This window comes from Podarcis filfolensis (genome assembly GCF_964270895.1).
Source record: "Podarcis filfolensis genome assembly, chromosome: 7".
Taxonomy (NCBI): domain Eukaryota; kingdom Metazoa; phylum Chordata; class Lepidosauria; order Squamata; family Lacertidae; genus Podarcis; species Podarcis filfolensis.
The window spans coordinates 10,574,322-10,593,238 of record NC_139603.1 but is presented as its reverse complement, the minus strand read 5'-3'; the positions used below and the strand labels follow the sequence as shown (position 1 = coordinate 10,593,238).

At 44.0% G+C, this 18,917-nt stretch overlaps 1 protein-coding gene across 1 annotated transcript in view; it reads left to right on the top strand.

The window, feature by feature from the left end:
• GABBR2 (gamma-aminobutyric acid type B receptor subunit 2) overlaps positions 1-18,525 on the top strand; it is a 291,693-nt gene extending 273,168 nt beyond the window's left edge. The window contains exons 15-19 of the mRNA XM_083624623.1: positions 246-470; positions 3,285-3,467; positions 9,707-9,836; positions 14,475-14,592; positions 15,231-18,525. Of these exons, the coding sequence (XP_083480749.1) occupies positions 246-470; positions 3,285-3,467; positions 9,707-9,836; positions 14,475-14,592; positions 15,231-15,396 (822 nt within the window). The 3' untranslated portion in view covers positions 15,397-18,525. The remainder of the gene's footprint in view (positions 1-245; positions 471-3,284; positions 3,468-9,706; positions 9,837-14,474; positions 14,593-15,230) is intronic.
• Positions 18,526-18,917: the final 392 nt, after the last annotated feature.

Sequence of the window (18,917 nt, the reverse complement as noted above, 5' to 3'; positions counted from 1 at the left end):
ATCCAGCCAGAGCTAAATAGTTTCAGTTATTTCAATGAGAGGCAGAGTATGGGATTGCTTGGTGGAAGTTAAATGTGCTTAACTTTGCCTGAATCTTGCCCTGTCTTGCATTTGTCAACATAAGCTGCTTAAAGCAGAATGCAGATAGAAATAGAAACAGAACTCTTTTGATGTCTGGTATGCAAACCTATCACTGTGCTTATTGTGTTAACAATCATCACTTCCTTCTCTCTTTCTAATTTCAGCTATTTGGTTGCTTTTTGGCTTGGGAGACTCGAAATGTGAGCATTCCTGCTCTGAACGACAGTAAATACATTGGCATGAGTGTTTACAATGTGGGCATCATGTGCATTATTGGAGCTGCTGTTTCCTTTCTCACACGGGACCAGCCCAATGTTCAATTCTGCATTGTGGCACTAGTCATTATATTTTGTAGTACTATTACGCTCTGCTTAGTCTTTGTTCCTAAGGTAAGCACATTGACTCATTATGGGTCTATTATCTGCATATAATTTTTGTAGGACTATTAAATTCACTCCTGCACTGGGAAACTCTCCTGCACAAGCCCCACTGAACTGAACTGGAACAGCAAAAGGACATGGTTGCTCACTGGATTGTGCCCATGATTCTTAAAGCGTAAGTTGAGAGCCAGCGTGGTTTTAGTGGTTACAGTGTTGGACTAAGACTGGTGAGACTCGGGTGAAGTTTATAGAGTGGCTTTGCACCAGTCACTGCATCTCTCAGCATAATCTGCCTCTCAGGGTGGTTGTGAGAATAGAATGAGGGAAGGGGTCCACATCTGCTATCTTGAGTTCCATGAAGGAAAGGTGGAATATCACCTTCCTAAGGATATGCAGTTATTCCGTCAGGTAGTTGCCCTGGTCCCTCCATATCTTGATTAGACGGAAATCTACTTCTGTCTAGAACTGACAGAGCAAAGCTTTGTCTAGGGCAGTATCACTTCTGGGGACTGGTTATCTATGAATAAATTACACATAAGAATCTAGATGTCAGAGAGAAGTTTCTTTTAATACTAAGTGGGTTAAACCACAGAGCCTAGGACTTGCCGATCAGAAGGTCGGCAGTTCGAATCCCTGCAATGGGGTGAGCTCCCGTTGCTCGGTCCCTGCTCCTGCCAACCTAGCAGTTCGAAAGCACGTCAAGTGCAAGTAGATAAATAGGTACCGCTCCGGCGGGAAGGTAAACGGTGTTTCCGTGCGCTGCTCTGGTTCTCCAGAAGCGGCTTAGTCATGCTGGCCACATGACCCAGAAGCTGTCTGCGGACAAACACCGGCTCCCTCGGCCTATAGAGCGAGATGAGCGCCACAATCGCAGAGTTGGCCACGACTGGACCTAATGGTCAGGGGCCCCTTTACCTTTACTTATTTGTAATACAGTCGTACCTTGGCTCCTGAACGCCGCAAACACGGAAATGAGTGCTCCAGTTTGCAAATGTTCTTTGGAACTCAATGTCCGACGGAGCTTCCATGGCTTCCAATCAGAAGCCGCGCTTTGGTTTCCGAACATTTTGAAAGTCGAACAGACTTCTGGAATGGATTCCGTTCGACTTCCAAGGTATGACTGTTATACAATATATAAATATATAGATGTGAATATTTATAAAAGTACATATACAGAAATAGCCAGCATTATCAGATACAAAAATTATATTTTCCCAATATGACATAGGGGTTTACTTCATCCTGCATTCTCATCCTGCATTTTCCCATTCCAGTAAAAAAAAGGGGGGGAGCAAACTCCATTTTTCAATTAAAAATATTGTTGCTTTGACTCCCTTCCCTAACCATATTTGTAGCTTTAACTATTTGGGCTTTACCCCAGATTTTAATTGATCATTCCTCTATCTTTGCCATTCCTGGATTTTTCCATGCCTGAGCTACGGCTATTCAGGATGCAGGAAGTAAATGAAGGATGATTTCCTGATCTTTTCAGGGAAAAGTTTCTAGCCTGGCCTTATCCTTGACATGCGGCTTTTGGTGTTTGTTATTCATTCGTAAGCCCCCACCTGTAATCTTCAGCGATACAGCTGGGACACACCTCAGGGAGAGCTAGGTCTAAGAGACAGCAGACGCAGAACGTATAATGGGCAAAGAAAGTGCTCAGGCACAGAGCTTTAAAGCACAGACCTGTGCCTGGAAACGTGGTGCAAAAAGAAGTCTGGGTGAGCCCTTAGGAAGGTGGCTCCACAGCTCTGCCCCACCACATAATGTCGCTAGAGAGAGCCGTGGTGATTTCCCATTATTGTGAAATATCAGGTTTTCACAATTAACACTGCTGTTAGCTTACTAAATTGGATTATATTTTATTCATGCATGGGCAAATTATTTAAAGGCTAAGATGAATGCTACTACTTCATATCCTCCTAATGTTGTGGCTTAGGTGCTAGACCAGCCTGAAAACAGTGATAGCCTGGATGTAGGCCAATAAATTGATGCTGAATCCTAATAAGATTGAGATGTTATGTCTTCCAAGATATTGACTCTGGGAGGTGGGAATATGGGCAGGGCTGCCTTGCCCTGGAAGAAGCAGGTCTATATTTTAGGAGTACTCCTAATATACATATCAATATTGATAGATAGACCCACTCCATTCTTTAATTGTAAATTGTTTAAACTAATTTTAATATTGTCGTTTTACATTGTTGTAACCTGCCGTGAGGTCTTATAGCGAAGTGTGTATAATAAACTTTAATCAATAAATAATAATGAATGTACAAAGTCCATCTACTTTGGGCTGAAACACTTAACCACATTGGCAGATGAATGGAATTTTCTAATCTCTTTGGCCAAAGTTTAGTAAATTACGGTATCTCAATACTGAAGAAGGGAACTCTAAAAGGAGAAATGGAATTGGGTGTGTGTGTTTAAAAGTTGTTTTCAGATCCCTTCAAATATTACCTTCCTGGGGAGGTTTGGAAGCCACAGGCATCATTTCTGCATTTCACCAGTAATGTCAGAAATCTGTGATTCCTAAGAGAAGTCTAGTTTCCTGGAGGTTTGACACTAGTGTGGGAAGAAGCCATATCAGCAGCCCTTTACACATTATTTTGAGCTTCTAACATTAGCTAAGTAGCACGTTAAGGTGCCTTTGCTAAATTATGGGAAGTGGTTAAATAGTTTTAGCTCACATGGATGATAAAATTGGCAAGGCGCTACTGAAGACTATGCCTCAAATCCAGCATTACACATTTGAATGCACGTTCAATGAACATTTTTGGGGGCACAGATACACAAAAATAAAATGAGATATTCTTCAACTTTCAGCTAATCACACTGAGAACAAATCCAGATGCTGCCACCCGAAACAGAGGACTCCAGTTCACTCAGAACCAGAAGAAAGATGACTCAAAAACATCAACGTCAGTCACCAGTGTCAACCAGGCCAGCACATCAAGGTTGGAAGGTCTACAGTCAGAAAACCACCAGCTGAGAATGAAAATAACAGAGGTATTGCTAAGTGTGTGTTCTGGGTTAGACTGTTCTGTCTTGTGGGCATTGCATGTGTTCTCGATTTGCGAGGCCATCAAGCTATCTGAAACTCGAGAGTCAAAACAGGTGAGGTACATGACTGGATCTCTCGATGTTTTGCTTTTCGCTTAGAAGCAACTGTGGGGCCCATATTGGATCCAGTACGGGGCAGGAGTGTGGAGGGAGTTTGACCATTTCTCCCATCTAAATTTTTTTTTTTATTATTATTAAATATTTATTGGTATTTTCAAAAAACACACAACAAACAAAAACAAAAAAAATAAACAAAATAAAAACAACACAAAAAAGCATATTCGAAACTAAACAGAAAAATAGAAAAAACACATACAGTTTCTGATACTTATTTTCCTCAACCTTGTTTCTCAGACCTCCTCACACCTCCCCTTCTTGTATTCCAATTTAAATTGTCAATTCAGCAAGTCCTTAACTTATTTCTTCACCTTAACTTAAACATTTATTCTAACATACTGTTATTTTACTTTATTTCTTTTTTCCATTTCCTCCATTTATTTTTAACAGCCTTATTTTCACTTAATTTAAAAAAAGAAAAAAAAGACCAATTTCACCTTATTAAAATTACTCATCAATACTTATACCTCATTAATTTATTCTTAAACCTTTTTCCTAAGGTTGACCAAAATTTCCCTTCCACGGTTTACCCAATTTCCTTACCACTAACAAAATATAAAACAAATAAAGCAATGCAAATTATCCTTATGTACCCTTTGGATTCCCAACCTCCACCCACCCTTCTCCCGGTTCCAGTCCCCAACCAATATCCATCAGTCTTTATATTATTTATTTAGCCTGGAGATCTCAGGTCCGAGGCCCTTATGTCTCTCTCAGTTCCTTTCTGCCGGTCTCTTTGATAGACCTTGGTGTTAAGCCCCAGGTCTCGGAGGGGCTCCGGCCCAACAGAATCGGTGTTACTTCTAGCCAGTCCTCCATACTTAAAAGCAAAAGCAAAGCCTATGGGGTATTCCAACTCTTGTTTCAAATTTCTTTCAAATCCAAATGTCCCCGCAGCTCCAGCTTCCACCTTCAACAAATTTATAATCCTCAGGTCTTCAGATCTCCTCAAAAGAGGATCTCTCCATTTTCCAAATTCCCAATCAAACCAGGCTTTCCGCATCCAGTTTTTATTGTCCTTTTTTATCATCATGTCAGGCCTCATATTGTAGCTCTCCTTTGACTCCTGCAAACCTCCATCTCCTCCTTCGTTTTCTTCAAAAAGAACATATTGCTCCATCGTGTCTACGCTTTCGGTTTCATTTATTTGTTCAGTTGAATAGGCTTCCTGTTTCAAATCCTTATCAGACTCCAAGCTGTTGTTTACTGTCCAGTGTAATAGCGATACCTCTGTAGACAAAGCATCGTACTCATCTTGTAAGTTTCCCAAGAGAACCAGTGCTCTGTCCAATTCTGCTTGGAATTTAGACACTCCAGCCATTTTTGTAATGTAGTATCCTTGTTACCCCTCTAGGGGGATTTAATTCCTTGATCTTCCTTTCAGCTCAAAAACCAAAAGTCCAGTTATTTTGTATCAACCTTATTTTCAACAAGTTATCCCGAATAAACCAGCAAAAACAGCAGAAACAATGTTCTCTTTTTCCAGCTGACAACTAGCTGACTAGCAGCCCACTTGACAGCTGTCAAAATCTTCCATGCAACAGGCTTTCTCATCGGACGTTCCCGGGTCTAGGGGGGGGGTGTAGTTTCAGCTCCCAAAATTCTTTTTATCCTCCAGAATATCTTCTTATAATGTCCAAACCGTGAGGTCAGGATCTTTGCTAAAAAAAGCAAAAAACAGATTCTCTCGACCTTAGCTGCCCAGTCCTTTGCTTTAAGTTGTTTACAAAGAGGGGGGGGGGTGGACTTCCTTTTTAGCCCCTTCCCGCTCGTTCCAAATCCAAGATAAGAAATTTTTTAAAGTTCCAATCTCCGTATTACTCACGGGTTGATGTTTTAGGATCCAATCACTCTTAGAAGAAGTTGGCGCTCTCTGTCAATGGCTTGCGGCTTCACTCCGTAGGCGAGGGAGTGCTCTCAGCACCACGCCTTACCCTGCCTCCGTTCCGAAGCCTTTAAAAAGGCTCCGTCGCGGATTGGGGGGGCGCAAATGGTGCCCGCTGAGTCTCTGTGTTCACAGGCATCCGCGCCTGTGATTTTAAGGGTCCCCGCTTCGCCGCAGCGGCCAGACCCAGACGCTACGGAGCCGATTCCCTCCGGAGCTCGGAGGGAATCCGCCATTAAACAGTGGCACCAACCCGGAAGTCCTCTCCCATCTAAATTACTTCTTCCCCGATGATGCTCTCACTGTGGTGGGGAAATGCTCTGTGTTTGCAGCAAAAAAACCCCCTTAATTTCACATATATGCTCCTGGAGGGGTCAATCTGGCAGTGGCTGACCAGGAACAACACCTTGACATTGTAGCGGTTGTAGCTCAATGAATATGTTGACCCAGTGTGAGGTGGCTGTGAAAAAGATGGATTCCATGCTACGGATCGTTTGGAAAGGAATTAGAAATCAACTTGCCGGTATCATAATGGCACCATACAAATCTATGGTGTGACTGCATATGGAATGCTCTGTGCAGTTCTGATCGCCTTACCTCAAAAAGTTTATTGAAGAGTTGAGAAAGGTTCAGAAAAAGGGCCAACGAAATGATTGAAGGGATGGAACAACTCAGGTTTAAGCATCTGGGACTGTGTAATTAAGAGATAAAAGGATAGAAGTTTATAAGAATTATGCATGGCATGGAAAGACATGGACTAGAAGAAGTTGTGACTAGTCTCATAACACTAGGATTTTGTGGGCATTCAATGAAGCTGAACGAAGTTTTGGGCAGTGTGTTCTATGTTATAGCTGGAGCACCTGCTCTCACACAGCTGCTTATTAATTGGGGCAGAAAGTTAAGCTCATTTGGATCCCACTGTTCTTACATCCCTCTTGCTGAACTCAGTGTGATGTAAAATACTGATTACACTCTAATTTAGCTTTACTCAATGATGGTGTCCCAGGACAGAAAAAGGGAGAGGGGGTCACTGTAGTATGAGTTTTACTGTCATCTCTACGCTACAAACCTGTGGGTTTGATGTGAAAACTTCTGTTTTATCTCTTAGAAAAGATGTTGCTTTTTCAGCTCACCTAGACCCTTTCATCTTAGATTAGAACATGTATTCTTTTTTAATTAGATCTGCCACCTTTTAAAGTATACTTGTTACGTAATTCTATCTCCTTTATTTATCCCTTTATGGAAGTGAGCTGTTTCAACGGCACTGCCTCCAAGTTTCTGGGCATGAGAAACCTACCTATTTGTTTCCATCCACCCAAAGGAAAGGATGCGGTCTGCCTTTTTCGTTGTTGCTGAAGGCACGTTTGCAGATTCTTTAATTTCTAAAACAGCTCTTTTGCACATAACTGCTCCTGCACAAAACAGCTGTATTAAAAACAGGTTCAGGAGGCTGGAAAAGAAAGGAAGCAGCAGCAGCCTTTCACGTGTGCAACTCCAAATCCTGATTTAGAGCAACACATATATACCAGAGTTGCACAAAAAAGGGGTGCTCTTTTGTTCAAAGCTTGTATTTCAAAAACAAATTTGAAAGGTGTGTACATACCTGCATACAAAACAGACCTCAAGCTTCCTGGCCTGGAGCACACAAACACACATTTTTGACTGCTGTTTTGTGAAAATTGGGTAATTGGAAACCTTGTATTTCACAATTAAAAATGGGGGTTTAAAAAGGTTTGTGTGAACAGGTAAGCAAATGCCTACTTGCCCACAGCGGACCTCAGATTTCTGGAACTTATGGTGGGCAAGGAATAACTAATTCAAGAGGGTGCAAAACAACCCTCTGTAAAAAATATTTTCTAACAAGCACTGCCCACTAGTATGGAGAAGAAACATTGAAATGGATTTCAGAGGCATAAAACTGAAAGGGCTCTTATGTGCATGAAACCACATAAATGGGCACATGCAAGCGCATGTGCTCATTAAGGCCCTACTGTGGACAGAGCCAGGGACTGCTATTGCCATTTCTTTCCACCGCTGTCACCAAGGTGAGGGAGAGGGCAAGTGAGAGTCAACCTACACATGATGTGCAGAATGTTCCTTCTCATCATATTTGCAAACAAAACCATTTTTCTGAATGAAAAAGTGCTTTAAGGAAGGGATACTTTTTTTGGGACGCGGGTGGCACTGTGGGTAAAACCGCAGTGCCTAGGACTTGCCGATCGTATGGTCAGCGGTTCGAATCCCTGCGGCGGGGTGAGCTCCCGTCGTTCGGTCCCAGCTCCTGCCCACCTAGCACCCTTCAGTGCAAGTAGATAAATAGGTACCGCTTTATAGTGGGAAGGTAAACGCCATTTCCGTGTGCTGCGCTGGTGCAGGCTCGCCAGAGCAGCTTCATCACGCTGGCCACGTGACCCGGAAGTGTCTGCGGACAGCGCTGGCCCCCGGCCTCTTAAGTGAGATGGGCACGCGACCCCAGAGTCGGACACGACTGGCCTGTACGGGCAGGGGTACCTTTACCTTACTTTTTTTGGAAATCTCTGGACTTAATGACTGCCTTATCTCCTCCATTTTTCGAACCTGGACAGAACATAGACTCATTATTGTGGCCGAACCCCCCCAGGAGATGCACGCTTTGCCAAAATCCTGGCCTCAGGATGAGGTGAGCAACAGGAGTTCCGTTTCCTCATAGGATAGCCAGGAAAGAAGATAGAGAACAAAGTGCAGCAAGTTTCTTATGGGACAGGAAATCCAGGCCTGACATTTTCTTTTAGAATCAACCCAGTGAACACTGTTTTAAAAACACAAGCTGGCGATACAGGCTGTGTGCTGAAGGATTTCAAACCTCGGAGCGTTATTTCTATTTTATTTTTACTTCAGAGGGAGCATACTCCCCTTTATGGTTGAAAATTTGTGAGGAGGTGGAATACTGCAAAACGCATCAGAGCAAAGCTGTGACACTTTAAAAGTTGAGAAATGTGCTCTGTTCCTCACACGGAGGAGCATTTGAGAGAGGTGTTCAGGAGCATCACAGGAAAAAAAGTATCTGCCTGTGCCCTAGAAAGATTTCTCAGAGCAGAATAAAAGAGAGCGCTGAGAGATTTCTTAAGAAGTCGTTTCCTTTTGAAGACTTATGACTGTTCAGAATTGAAAGGGCTTACTATGGATGACAGATGACACAGGATTCCCAAACAGAATCTCTGTGCGATGAGAAGCCTTTGGGTGTCTGTTGCAGCTCTCAGTTCTGTCAGCTGCTACAGTCACCTATGAAGCATCCTCTCAACCTTTTCTCAACGCCATTGACCAGCCACCCACTCACCCTTGATGCTTCCAAGTTACATGTGTGGTGCATTTCCCCTACCTTTGGATACCATGTGCAAATGGGCCCATTTTTTCCAGTGACACATCTGTGGACACCCTTTAAGGGCACCATCTTCGTAAGCACTTTGGGGGAGCCCAATGTGACGTGCCAACATCACGTTTGTGATGTCGCATGATGTCCTGACGTTGCTCCGTGCCCAGCCTCAATAATGGGCCCCCCTAAAATAATAATTAAGGGGCCCCACAATACTTCAAGGGACGCGGGTGGTGCTGGGGGTTAAACCACAGAGCCTAGGACTTGCTGATCGAAAGGTCGGTGGTTCGAATCCCCGCGGCGGGGTGAGCTCCCGTCGTTCGGTCCCAGCTCCTGCCCACCTAGCAGTTCGAAAGCACCCCTAAGTGCAAGTAGATAAATAGGGACCGCTTTCTAGCGGGAAGGTAAACGGCGTTTCCGTGTGCGGCGCTGGTGCTGGCTCGCCAGAGCAGCTTCATCACGCTGGCCATGTGACCCGGAAGTGTCTTCGGACAGCGCCGGCTCACGGCCTCTTGAGCGAGATGAGCGCGCAACCCTAGAGTCGGTCACGACTGGCCCTGACGGGCAGGGGTACGTTTACGTTTACCTTTACCTTTACAATACTTCAGCCCCCTGGAGCCGGCACGTATGGTATCACTGAATTACAGAGGACACTTTTGCCTGTCTGGGTGTCCAGGAATGTGTTAGAAGAAATAACTACAACCTTTACGCATGATTGGAAGGGAACCCCATAGAGAAAAATAACTTTGGTCCATAAGATTGCAAGGAAAGTTAATGAAACCTGCTTACAAAATATGTTAATGCTATTGTAACATGCTTTTCTTTTAACAGTTGGACAAAGCTTTAGAAGAAGTCACTATGCAGCTTCAAGACACCCCTGACAAGACAACATATATTAAGCAGAACCACTATCAGGAGCTCAATGACATCCTCAGTATACGGAACTTTACAGAAAATAAAGGTAGGGAAGAACAACAACAACAACTTTATTATTTATACCCCACCCATCTGGCTGGGTTTCCTCAGCCACTCTGGGCAGCTCACAGCATATATCAGAACATACTGAAACATCAGACATTGACAACTTCCCGATACAGGGCTGCCTTCTAAAAGTCAGATAGTTGTTTATTTCCTTGACATCTGATGGGAGGGCTTTCCACAGGTTGGGTGCCACTACCAAGAAGGCCCTCTGCCTGGTTCCCTGTAACTTCACTTCTCGCAGTGAGGGAACCGCCAGAAGGCCCTCGGCACTGGACCTCAGTGTCAAGGTTGAACGAAGGGGGTGGAGACGCTCCTTCAGGTATACTGGGCCGAGGCTGTTTAGGGCGTTAAAGGTCAGCACCAACACTCTGAATTGTGCTTGGAAATGCACTGGGAGGCAATGAAGTTCCTTTAGGACCGGTGTTATATGGTCCCGGTGCCCACTCCCAGTCACCAGTCTAGCTGCCGCATTCTGGATTAGTTGTAGTTTCTGGGTCACCTTCAAAGGTATCCCTACATAGAGCGCATTGCAGTAATCCAAGCGGGAGATAACCAGAGCATGCAACACTTTGGCGAGTCTGTGGGCAGGTAGGGTCAGTCAGCTAGCATTGTATGCACGAGGAGTGAAGAAGATTTGACAACAAATCCTTTGTCAAAACCACATTTTCTCCTTTTTCCACGTTTCTCCTATTTCCTTTTCCCTGTCTAGGATATACTCCAGTAAATGAAATACTGGCAGTGGCTGGTTAGCATCATGAGGAAACATGAGGAGTGTTGATTGGGGGTAGGGAAGAGTATCTGGCCCTCCAGCTTTCTAATGTTAACCATACGGACCTAAGTTTCTCTTAAACCACTGTCAACTCTTCTATAGACCACTACATATTTACTACCTCCACTAACAAGCATAGCTATGTGACCTGTTGCTGCCTACCTAACACAGAACCTAAGAAAGAAACACCAGGTTTTCACCAGACATTGTCCACACGCTCAAAACTTACCTTCACCTTTATGAAATATGAAAGCTGAGCTTCTTAGGCAGTACCCACTGTCACCATTTTGGAAGGTGGGCAGGCGTTGCGCCTTTGCAGAATTGCAGAATTGCAGAGTACATCGTTTCCTGGTAACTTCGCAATGGCAGAAAGTACCATATTGGCCTGAATATAAGCCTCACTTTCCCCCCAAATTCCGACTGTGGAAAGTTAAAGTGTGGCTTAAATTTGTGACCTTACAAAAATTGGCTTTTACGATATCGCTGCTGAAACAGACATAAGGTAAAATGGAAAGGGTGTGAGTGCCTGCGGAATTTTAAGGGAGTGGCTTATATTTGAGTATTGACTCCCCCCCCCCTTTGAATTTTAAAGGTGTGGCTTATATTTGGGTGCAGCTTATATTCAGGCCCATACGGTATACAAGAATTGGTGGTGAGAGAAACTGAGAAGTTGATAGGCTCTGGAGGCACTTTATAGACAAGGGAGAGACTGTTGTCAGTCATACGAACATTGTAGTTAATGAGGTCAAAAATGAAATTTTGGTCATCCCCTACAAAAGAAGGAAACAAACCCTTCACACCAGCATTGTTTTTTCCCAATTGATCAGAATTTTATCGATTCCCCAACCCAAACCGCCCTGTATTTTGATAAGATTCTACATTGATGTAGCTTCTTAGGGCCTGTGCAGCATGTGGGAACCATAATCAAAACTTCAAAACAGAAGAAGATTGTGTGTGGTGTCCACGTTTGCTCATTCACACTAAGCCATAGTTTGGCTTAGTGTTACATGTGAACCAGGCCATAGTAATCTCCCAAACTGGCAACGTTTTACAGCTTACTGGTGTATGAAAGTCTAAAATGGGGGAGTATAGTTTGGAATTGCTGATCTGCAGCTACTTTCTCTTCTCTCCTACTGATCTGAAACAGCAAAATGTGAGCCTCATCGAACAGGCCTCACATGACTGTAGTATACTGTTCTCTGAAAAGAAATGTCTGTATCTAGCTAAGATAGCCAGCCTCTAGAAGCCATTTTGGGGCTGCTCTGTGCATTTGCGTCTTTTCTTCCCTATATAGCAACTCCATTTCAGCATATGCTTTAGGAGTAATCTAATGCCCTGAATTATGGAATGGGGGTGAAATATTCAAGTAGCCTTTGCTGTGTAGCTTCCTTTCTTTTCAGCGGGTATTACCAAGGGCTCCTGGGCAAGCCCAGAAATAGGAGCACTCTTTCTCCCTGCCTTGTCCCACCCCCCATGCTAGAGTAAATTGGGGGGGGGGGATATATTTTTTAAGTGAGCCTGGTTTACTTTGGAAATCTTTTAAAGGGTAACTGGTGACAGGACAGAATGTTTATCTTTGCAGAGTTACTTTGAATGTGCGTTAAAATAGACAATGCCGCTGTAAATAGATCTGAGGTTTTTGGGACGAGGGAATAATGATCTTTATTTTAATGTGACACGGTTTCAGATAAAGGGGCTGTGTAGTACTGTGATGGTTCATGCAGCAGACAGAATGATCAGGACCTGACATGTAGGTAAATAACAAGGCATCAGAAGAACTGTCACTGTTAAAGGAGGGAGTTGAAGCTCATATGTCCATTGGCAAGGATTAAGGCCGTTTTACTTTAGAACCCGGTCGCTCCTGGGTAATTGTGCAGTTTCACAAATTGTGCCTCCAGGACTGCTGTCTGCAGGATGCGGTGGCCTCCAGCAATGCAGCCTTGTTCTAAATTAGGTAAAGGTAAAGGGACCTCTGACCAATAGGTCCAGTCGTGACCGACTCTGGGGTTGCGGCGCTCATCTCGCTTTATTGGCTGAGGGAGCCGGCGTACAGCTTCAGGGTCAGGTGGCCAGCATGACTAAGCCACTTCTGGCGAACCAGAGCAGCGTACGGAAACGCCATTTACCTTCCCGCTGGAGCGGTACCTATTTATCTTCTTGCACTTTGATGTGCTTTCGAACTGCTAGGTTGGCAGGAGCTGGGACAGAGCAACAGGAGCTCACCCCATCGCGGGGATTCGAACAGCCGACCTTCTGATCGGCAAGTCCTAGGCTCTGTGGTTTGTTCTAAATTACAAAATGCTTAATGGTGCTTTGGTGGGATTTTGTTTTTCTGTCTAGCTGGTTGAAAAATAAATGCCTTTATTTTATTTTTATTGCCATAGGACCATCAGGGTGCATGGTATAGAGAAGAGGGATTGGGAGCCACACAGAACAAACCAGGAAGTGGCCGTAGTTAGCAGCCACAGGTGTTGATTATAGCCCTTTGGGAGCAGTGGAGTCCAAGAGTGAGATTGTGTTTGGTTTGCAGCGTTTGGAACAAACCCAGGATTTGAGACATATTTCTAAACATAGAAATGTCTAGGTCTTGAATAATTCAGTTGTGTTTTCCTAGAAGAGAGAAGGGAGAGTGCTGTTTTGACTTTGGGTCTTATGTCTTCAAGCTGTCTGCTTGCTTTAAGGTCTAGGAGATGCAGAGGTTCCTGAGGCACTGCAGCCATCATTGCCACCAAAGAGAGGAGGGAAGGCATTAAAACAAGATGGGGGGAGGAAATAAAGTTCCAGGGAAGAATTTATCTCCTCCATTCAGCAACTGATGTGTTGGCTTCACACACCTTCCTAGCAGAAAGTCACAATAAGCTCAATGGCTCATACTCTGCATAATTGGCATCTGCCTGTCTTGAGAGACAATGGAGTGTGCTTCCAGGGGTGAAGTCAAACAGCTGCGTTAGCAGCACCAAAGCAACCTTGCCAGCACGCATGCCTGGGCAGTGTGTATGGAGGTCTTGGGCTGCCCAGGCAACAGGACCCCTCTCTCGACCTCACTGATGCGGTCCCAAGGAAAGCAGAGCAATACGTTTGGCAACAGGTTGGCGGCAGGAGTTGCCGGAAGGAGGTGTACAAGATGCCATCCAACGGTCTTAAGGACTGTACTCCAGATTTGTGTAGGATTTGCTCCTTAGCTTTTTCTTCTCCCAGAGATACCTCACAAGGTAGCGGAGGGTCCTGCATAGACATGTACAGGATTGCACTGTGTGTGTTGCAGCTACCACCTTCACTGTGCTTTGTAGAGAGCTCTTCTGGGCCAGGTGGAGAACTGTTGTGTATTGCTGTGTGCAAGGGATCAGATCTTCATCCAGTCACTTGTACAACAGCAATTTCGTTTTGGGTAGTGGCAGGAAAGACAGGCGATCTGCTTTTTGGAACTGGGAACAGAGAAGAAGTGACAATGTCCCTCCAGAATTTCTCACCAACGGAGAGATTTGCTAGTAATTGGGGGTGCAAGTAAAAGCATGTATGTTTCAATGTGTTTAAAATCTAATTGATGGTCGAGGATATTATTGGATGCTGTGAACTAACCATCTGTTGTCAGGGTCAAATTTTTATATTTTGCATTATTTTAATACATCTAATTGGTCCGGGGAAACCCAGCCAGATGGGCGGGGTATAAATGATTTATTTATTTATATTATTAAATTGTATGTTTCTTAGCTATCACAAGAATTCAGTAGGTTCAGTAAATAAGTTTAGAAGCACTGTGGTAGATTACAGAATCATCCTTGCAACTCTGGAAAAATAAATTTACTTTGGAAAAATGATAAGATAAGACACTTTTCTCCCTTTTTCTAGATGGTGAAAAGGCTGTATTGAAAAACCACCTTGATCAGAACCCACAAGCCCAGTGGAATACGACAGAGCCCTCCAGAACGAGCAAAGACTTTACAGAAGATATCAATTCCCCAGAACAGTAAGTAGCATGGTTCTTTCTTGTTTCATGGTCATAAGAACTGAGGTTACTTCCTCAGTCCTTAGCATTTTTTGTTAAATCTGTGCATCGCTTACTTACAAAATTATGTCTCAAAGGATCCTTTGAGATACAAGCTAACAGTTGTCGCTGTGCCCTTGGTCTTTCTGAGTAAAATGTTAATCATTCGAACACATACATATTTATGGCAAGATTTAGTAAAACAAAATCTTTTGTAATTTGAGGGCCTTGTTAACGGTGCCCCCAGCAAACTCTGGAGACCTGAAGTTCTGGTTTTCAAGCATGGTGACATTTCTGTGTTCTGTTATGTACAAAATACTGCCTCAGCGTTAATGCTGGGCTTGGGTGGCTAGCAAGCAAGTATTTAGCTTTACAAATGAGCAAAGAAAGAGAAAAGCGAAGACCCAAGGCCTCACAGTGGTTTGTTAAGAAAGAAGCGGTATTATAACTTGCGTGTATTGCTTTTGCTCGTTCCATGGGCTATTTTGTCAGGCCGCCCACTGGATTTATTTGTGGCTTTAAGGCATCTCACAAACGAGGGACACTTTTGTCAATAGCCTCCTAGCAAAGCCCTCACTCCATTTCCTTCCTGTTCATCTTTCTCCTTTCTGCCTTTGCAGCATACAGCGTCGACTCTCCTTACAACTGCCCATTCTCCATCATGCCTATTTGCCATCAATAGGAGGGGTCGATGCCAGCTGTGCCAGTCCGTGCGTCAGCCCCAGCGCCAGTCCAAGGCACCGGCACGTGCCGCCATCTTTCCGTGTGATGGTCTCTGGCCTGTAGGAGGACCAGAGCTCCGTGAACTTGCTTTTGGTACTCAATGGCTGGACCGAACGTCTTGTGTGAAACTCTTGCCTTCTACATACTCTCTTACTCTTAGCACAGAGGAACTAGTTTTACGAGGCCATCGTCAAGGGAAGACCAGCTCCACTGCTGTGGGAAAGCATGTGAAGTGGAGAGGGTCACCCGGAGGTTTGATCTGTAGCCTTACTTGTGGACGTTTTTATTTCTTCCTGAGGAAAGTCACCAAACCCATGTTTCTTCCCAGATTTCTACAGAGGCCAGGGTGGCTGGGAAACAGACTCGACAAAGAACAAAGACAAAAGAACCCCGCTCAAGTGTCACTAAACTTTATATGGCTACTGAAAAATGTGGAGCCACGTGCAAAAAGAAAACAGAGTTATATTAACTGAAATGGAAACACTTTTGTTTTGCAGGGATTTCATTCTGGTGCTGGAGGCACCGGCTAGTTGGGCCGACATTCATTTCTGGGACTACGTTCAGTGGGGAGGAGGAGACACTTTGAGACGGTTCTTCGGGTGTCATTGAGACTTTCACTTAGCCCAGCTCCACACATCTCAAGATACGCTTGGGATGGAGAATACTTCAAGGGGGAAGCAGGTCCAGGGGCCAGGATCTCAGAAAGGCTACCAGGTAGGGAAAACAAGATGCTATTTGCAGCCATTCCTTCCTCCTGATGAGATGCAGGGTTCCAGAGGTGGCCATCTGCAAACTAGGTCCAACAGCACAAGGCTGAGAATGGCTACGGAAGTCTTAATGTCACAGGATGGCTTGTCCCCCTCCCCAGGGTTTGCTTGATTTAAACCACAACATAATTACAGTACAGTTAATTTAGCAAGGTGGGGTGGGGGGTGGGATGTTTAGGCACCACTTTGCTGCTGCAGCTGAATTTTGCAGAGGCACAGATAGTATATACACAACCTTTGCTTCATATCTGCGTGTGTGACAGTGGTAGTTGAGAATAAGACAGTCTGAACCAAGTTCGCCTAATATGGGGTAGGGGTGGGGAATCCCCCTTGTCCTTTGAATTAGAAAACTAAAGGCAAGAAGTGAATAAGTTTTTTGTAGAAGACATTTTTTATTTTTTTAAAAATGGTCTCCCCCCCCCCCCCGAAGAAATCATGATTCAATCTACTCCCTTCCTAAAAGAGCAACAGAATTCTTATCAGAGTGCAACAGCAGGAAGCTCAACTGAAATGTTTGAGTGATTCCATCACTAACTGATAGAGGTCTGAAACAAGCATGTGCTGCCTGTCTGCTAGTGGTTCTGTGCAAGCCTGCAGTGATTAAGACTGTGCATGTGTGATCCAAAGATCTTTTCCACCATTACCTGAAACAGAGAATTTCAGTGGGATCCTTGCTGTGGGCACAGCACTCGCATTATTGAAGATACTGCATTCTCTGACGTTCTTATCGCTTATGTAGTTATAGGGCACTTTCCACATAACCCCAAGCACGGTGGATTCTGCACTGGAACGGCATGGAAACAAGGCCTAATCTTCCCCATTGCCTTACTGCGTATAGGACGCTCGGAGCAAGCTAAGGCGCCTGCATTTCCATGCACCGACAAGTGTGCTTTTCAGCTGCTGGTACTCAACCCACCAAACACACTGTGAAGTACCACCAGTTGAAAAGCACTGCTCTGTGAAAAGGCCTCACCCACACAATCTTTAGATTGAGTGAGCCGGGCCTATTCATGAAGAAATGTGCTTATGTAAAGCTCTCGTTCCTTCCCATGGCAAGCTGTGAGCAGGATATGCAAATCATGTGAATGGCGCAGAAGCAACATTCAGAGTGTGGCTGAGCGCTGGAGACAGACAAAAAAAAATCCCCAAGTGTTGTACGCTCCATTGTCTCTGTTCATTATTATTTTTTAAGGGGGGGTAGTGCTTCGAAACTCTGCAACACCTGTGTGCCCAGCATGATGAGAGAGAGATGAAATTACTGCCACCTTCACTTTTTTTCCAACCGTGTTGGCTGTCTCCAGCCTTGGCCACTCCAACTGGATGGCAATTTGGCATGCAACATTGGTGATCCTGGCCAGCTGCCATTTCTAAATCTTGTATTAATTAAGCTAGCACAATAGGGCAGTGTGGAGAGGGAAGGGTGTGTGTGTGTGTGTGTGTGTGTGTGTCCTTTTGTTACTGCACTATCTTCTCTCATGCCATAGGAATGAATCTTTTTTCCCACCAGTGTTCCCAGGATATAGCGTTTTAGTATCTGCATGAGAGAGGAGATTATATCAACCAAGTTACTGCGGATGCCCCTGCTCCCTTCCTTCCTGATTATATTACCTTTGAAACACATGGCGCTTAATCCACTGGGGGCATCACAGAATCTCTCCCTGCACACGTATCGTTGAGAGGTCATGGAGGCACCTGGAAGTGTTAGGACAACAGTGAGTAAGTCTACCGCACAGGGAGTAGGACACATCACTCGGTTTGAGCACTAACCACTGAAGGTGTCGTCTGGTGTGAGTGTGTGAGCGTGTATGTATGTGTGTTGCCAGTATTCTCTTAATTTATTAATAAACTTCATCAGGACTTTATTTAATACAAATAAATATTACTTTTCAAAAAAGAACAATAATACTGTATATAATGTATACACAAACATTTCTGTAGAAAATATTATTCCAACATAGCAGGAAACAAATAAAAAAAAAATTCCAAAAAGTATTGGACTGTTGGCGGTGAGTGTGTGTCTGTAACTCTTTGTGAATACTGACCGTGTGCTGTTTCTTAGGTTTAAATCATGCAGTACATTCTTTGTCTCCAATGCAACTGTAGTTTCTCCCACAACATTTTTTTTTTAAATTTCCTGCAGAAAATAAGGCCCACAAAAGTGACTATAGCTATTTAATGTTTCTGTTTTTTTTATACTGCAGCAAAAATGTACTGTAAAAATTTATGACGAGCTATGCCCCAATGGCATTTTCCAACAATGATAGTGCACAAAATGCTTTAATCTAGACTGGAACTGTCAAAAATTATTTTAAAAAAAGAGAGAATACATGGAGAATTTCTTGTATACCCCTTATACTGCATGAAAACCAATTTTTAATAAATTGTTGCAAAAATCTGTTTTATTAATAAAATAGAGAAAACCTAATTACTACTTAGTGGTTCTCTTTCTTACAGATAACCCTTGTAAAATTGCAGGTACACGCTGCTAGGACGGAAAAAAGCTCACTCAGGCCCCATTTGGTGAGATAGGGAGCAATGGATCTCTTTCTGTATTACAGGCAAAGGCCTAGCTAGAGAGAAGTGGGAGGTGCTTCATAGTCCAGAGCCCTGGCCAAGCATTTAGTCTAAGAAAAGACCCTGTCTTCCAGTAGACTCTGCCCTAGACCACTCACGAGCAACAAGGAGAGAAAAGTTGTTGTGTAGTGTGCCTGCACCATCATCTACATACTGCAGCACAAAGTCCTGCAGAGCATTCAGTCAAGGAAGCAAACCTTTTCTTCTTCCCATAACTGCCTACATATGTGACCCTGTGGCTGT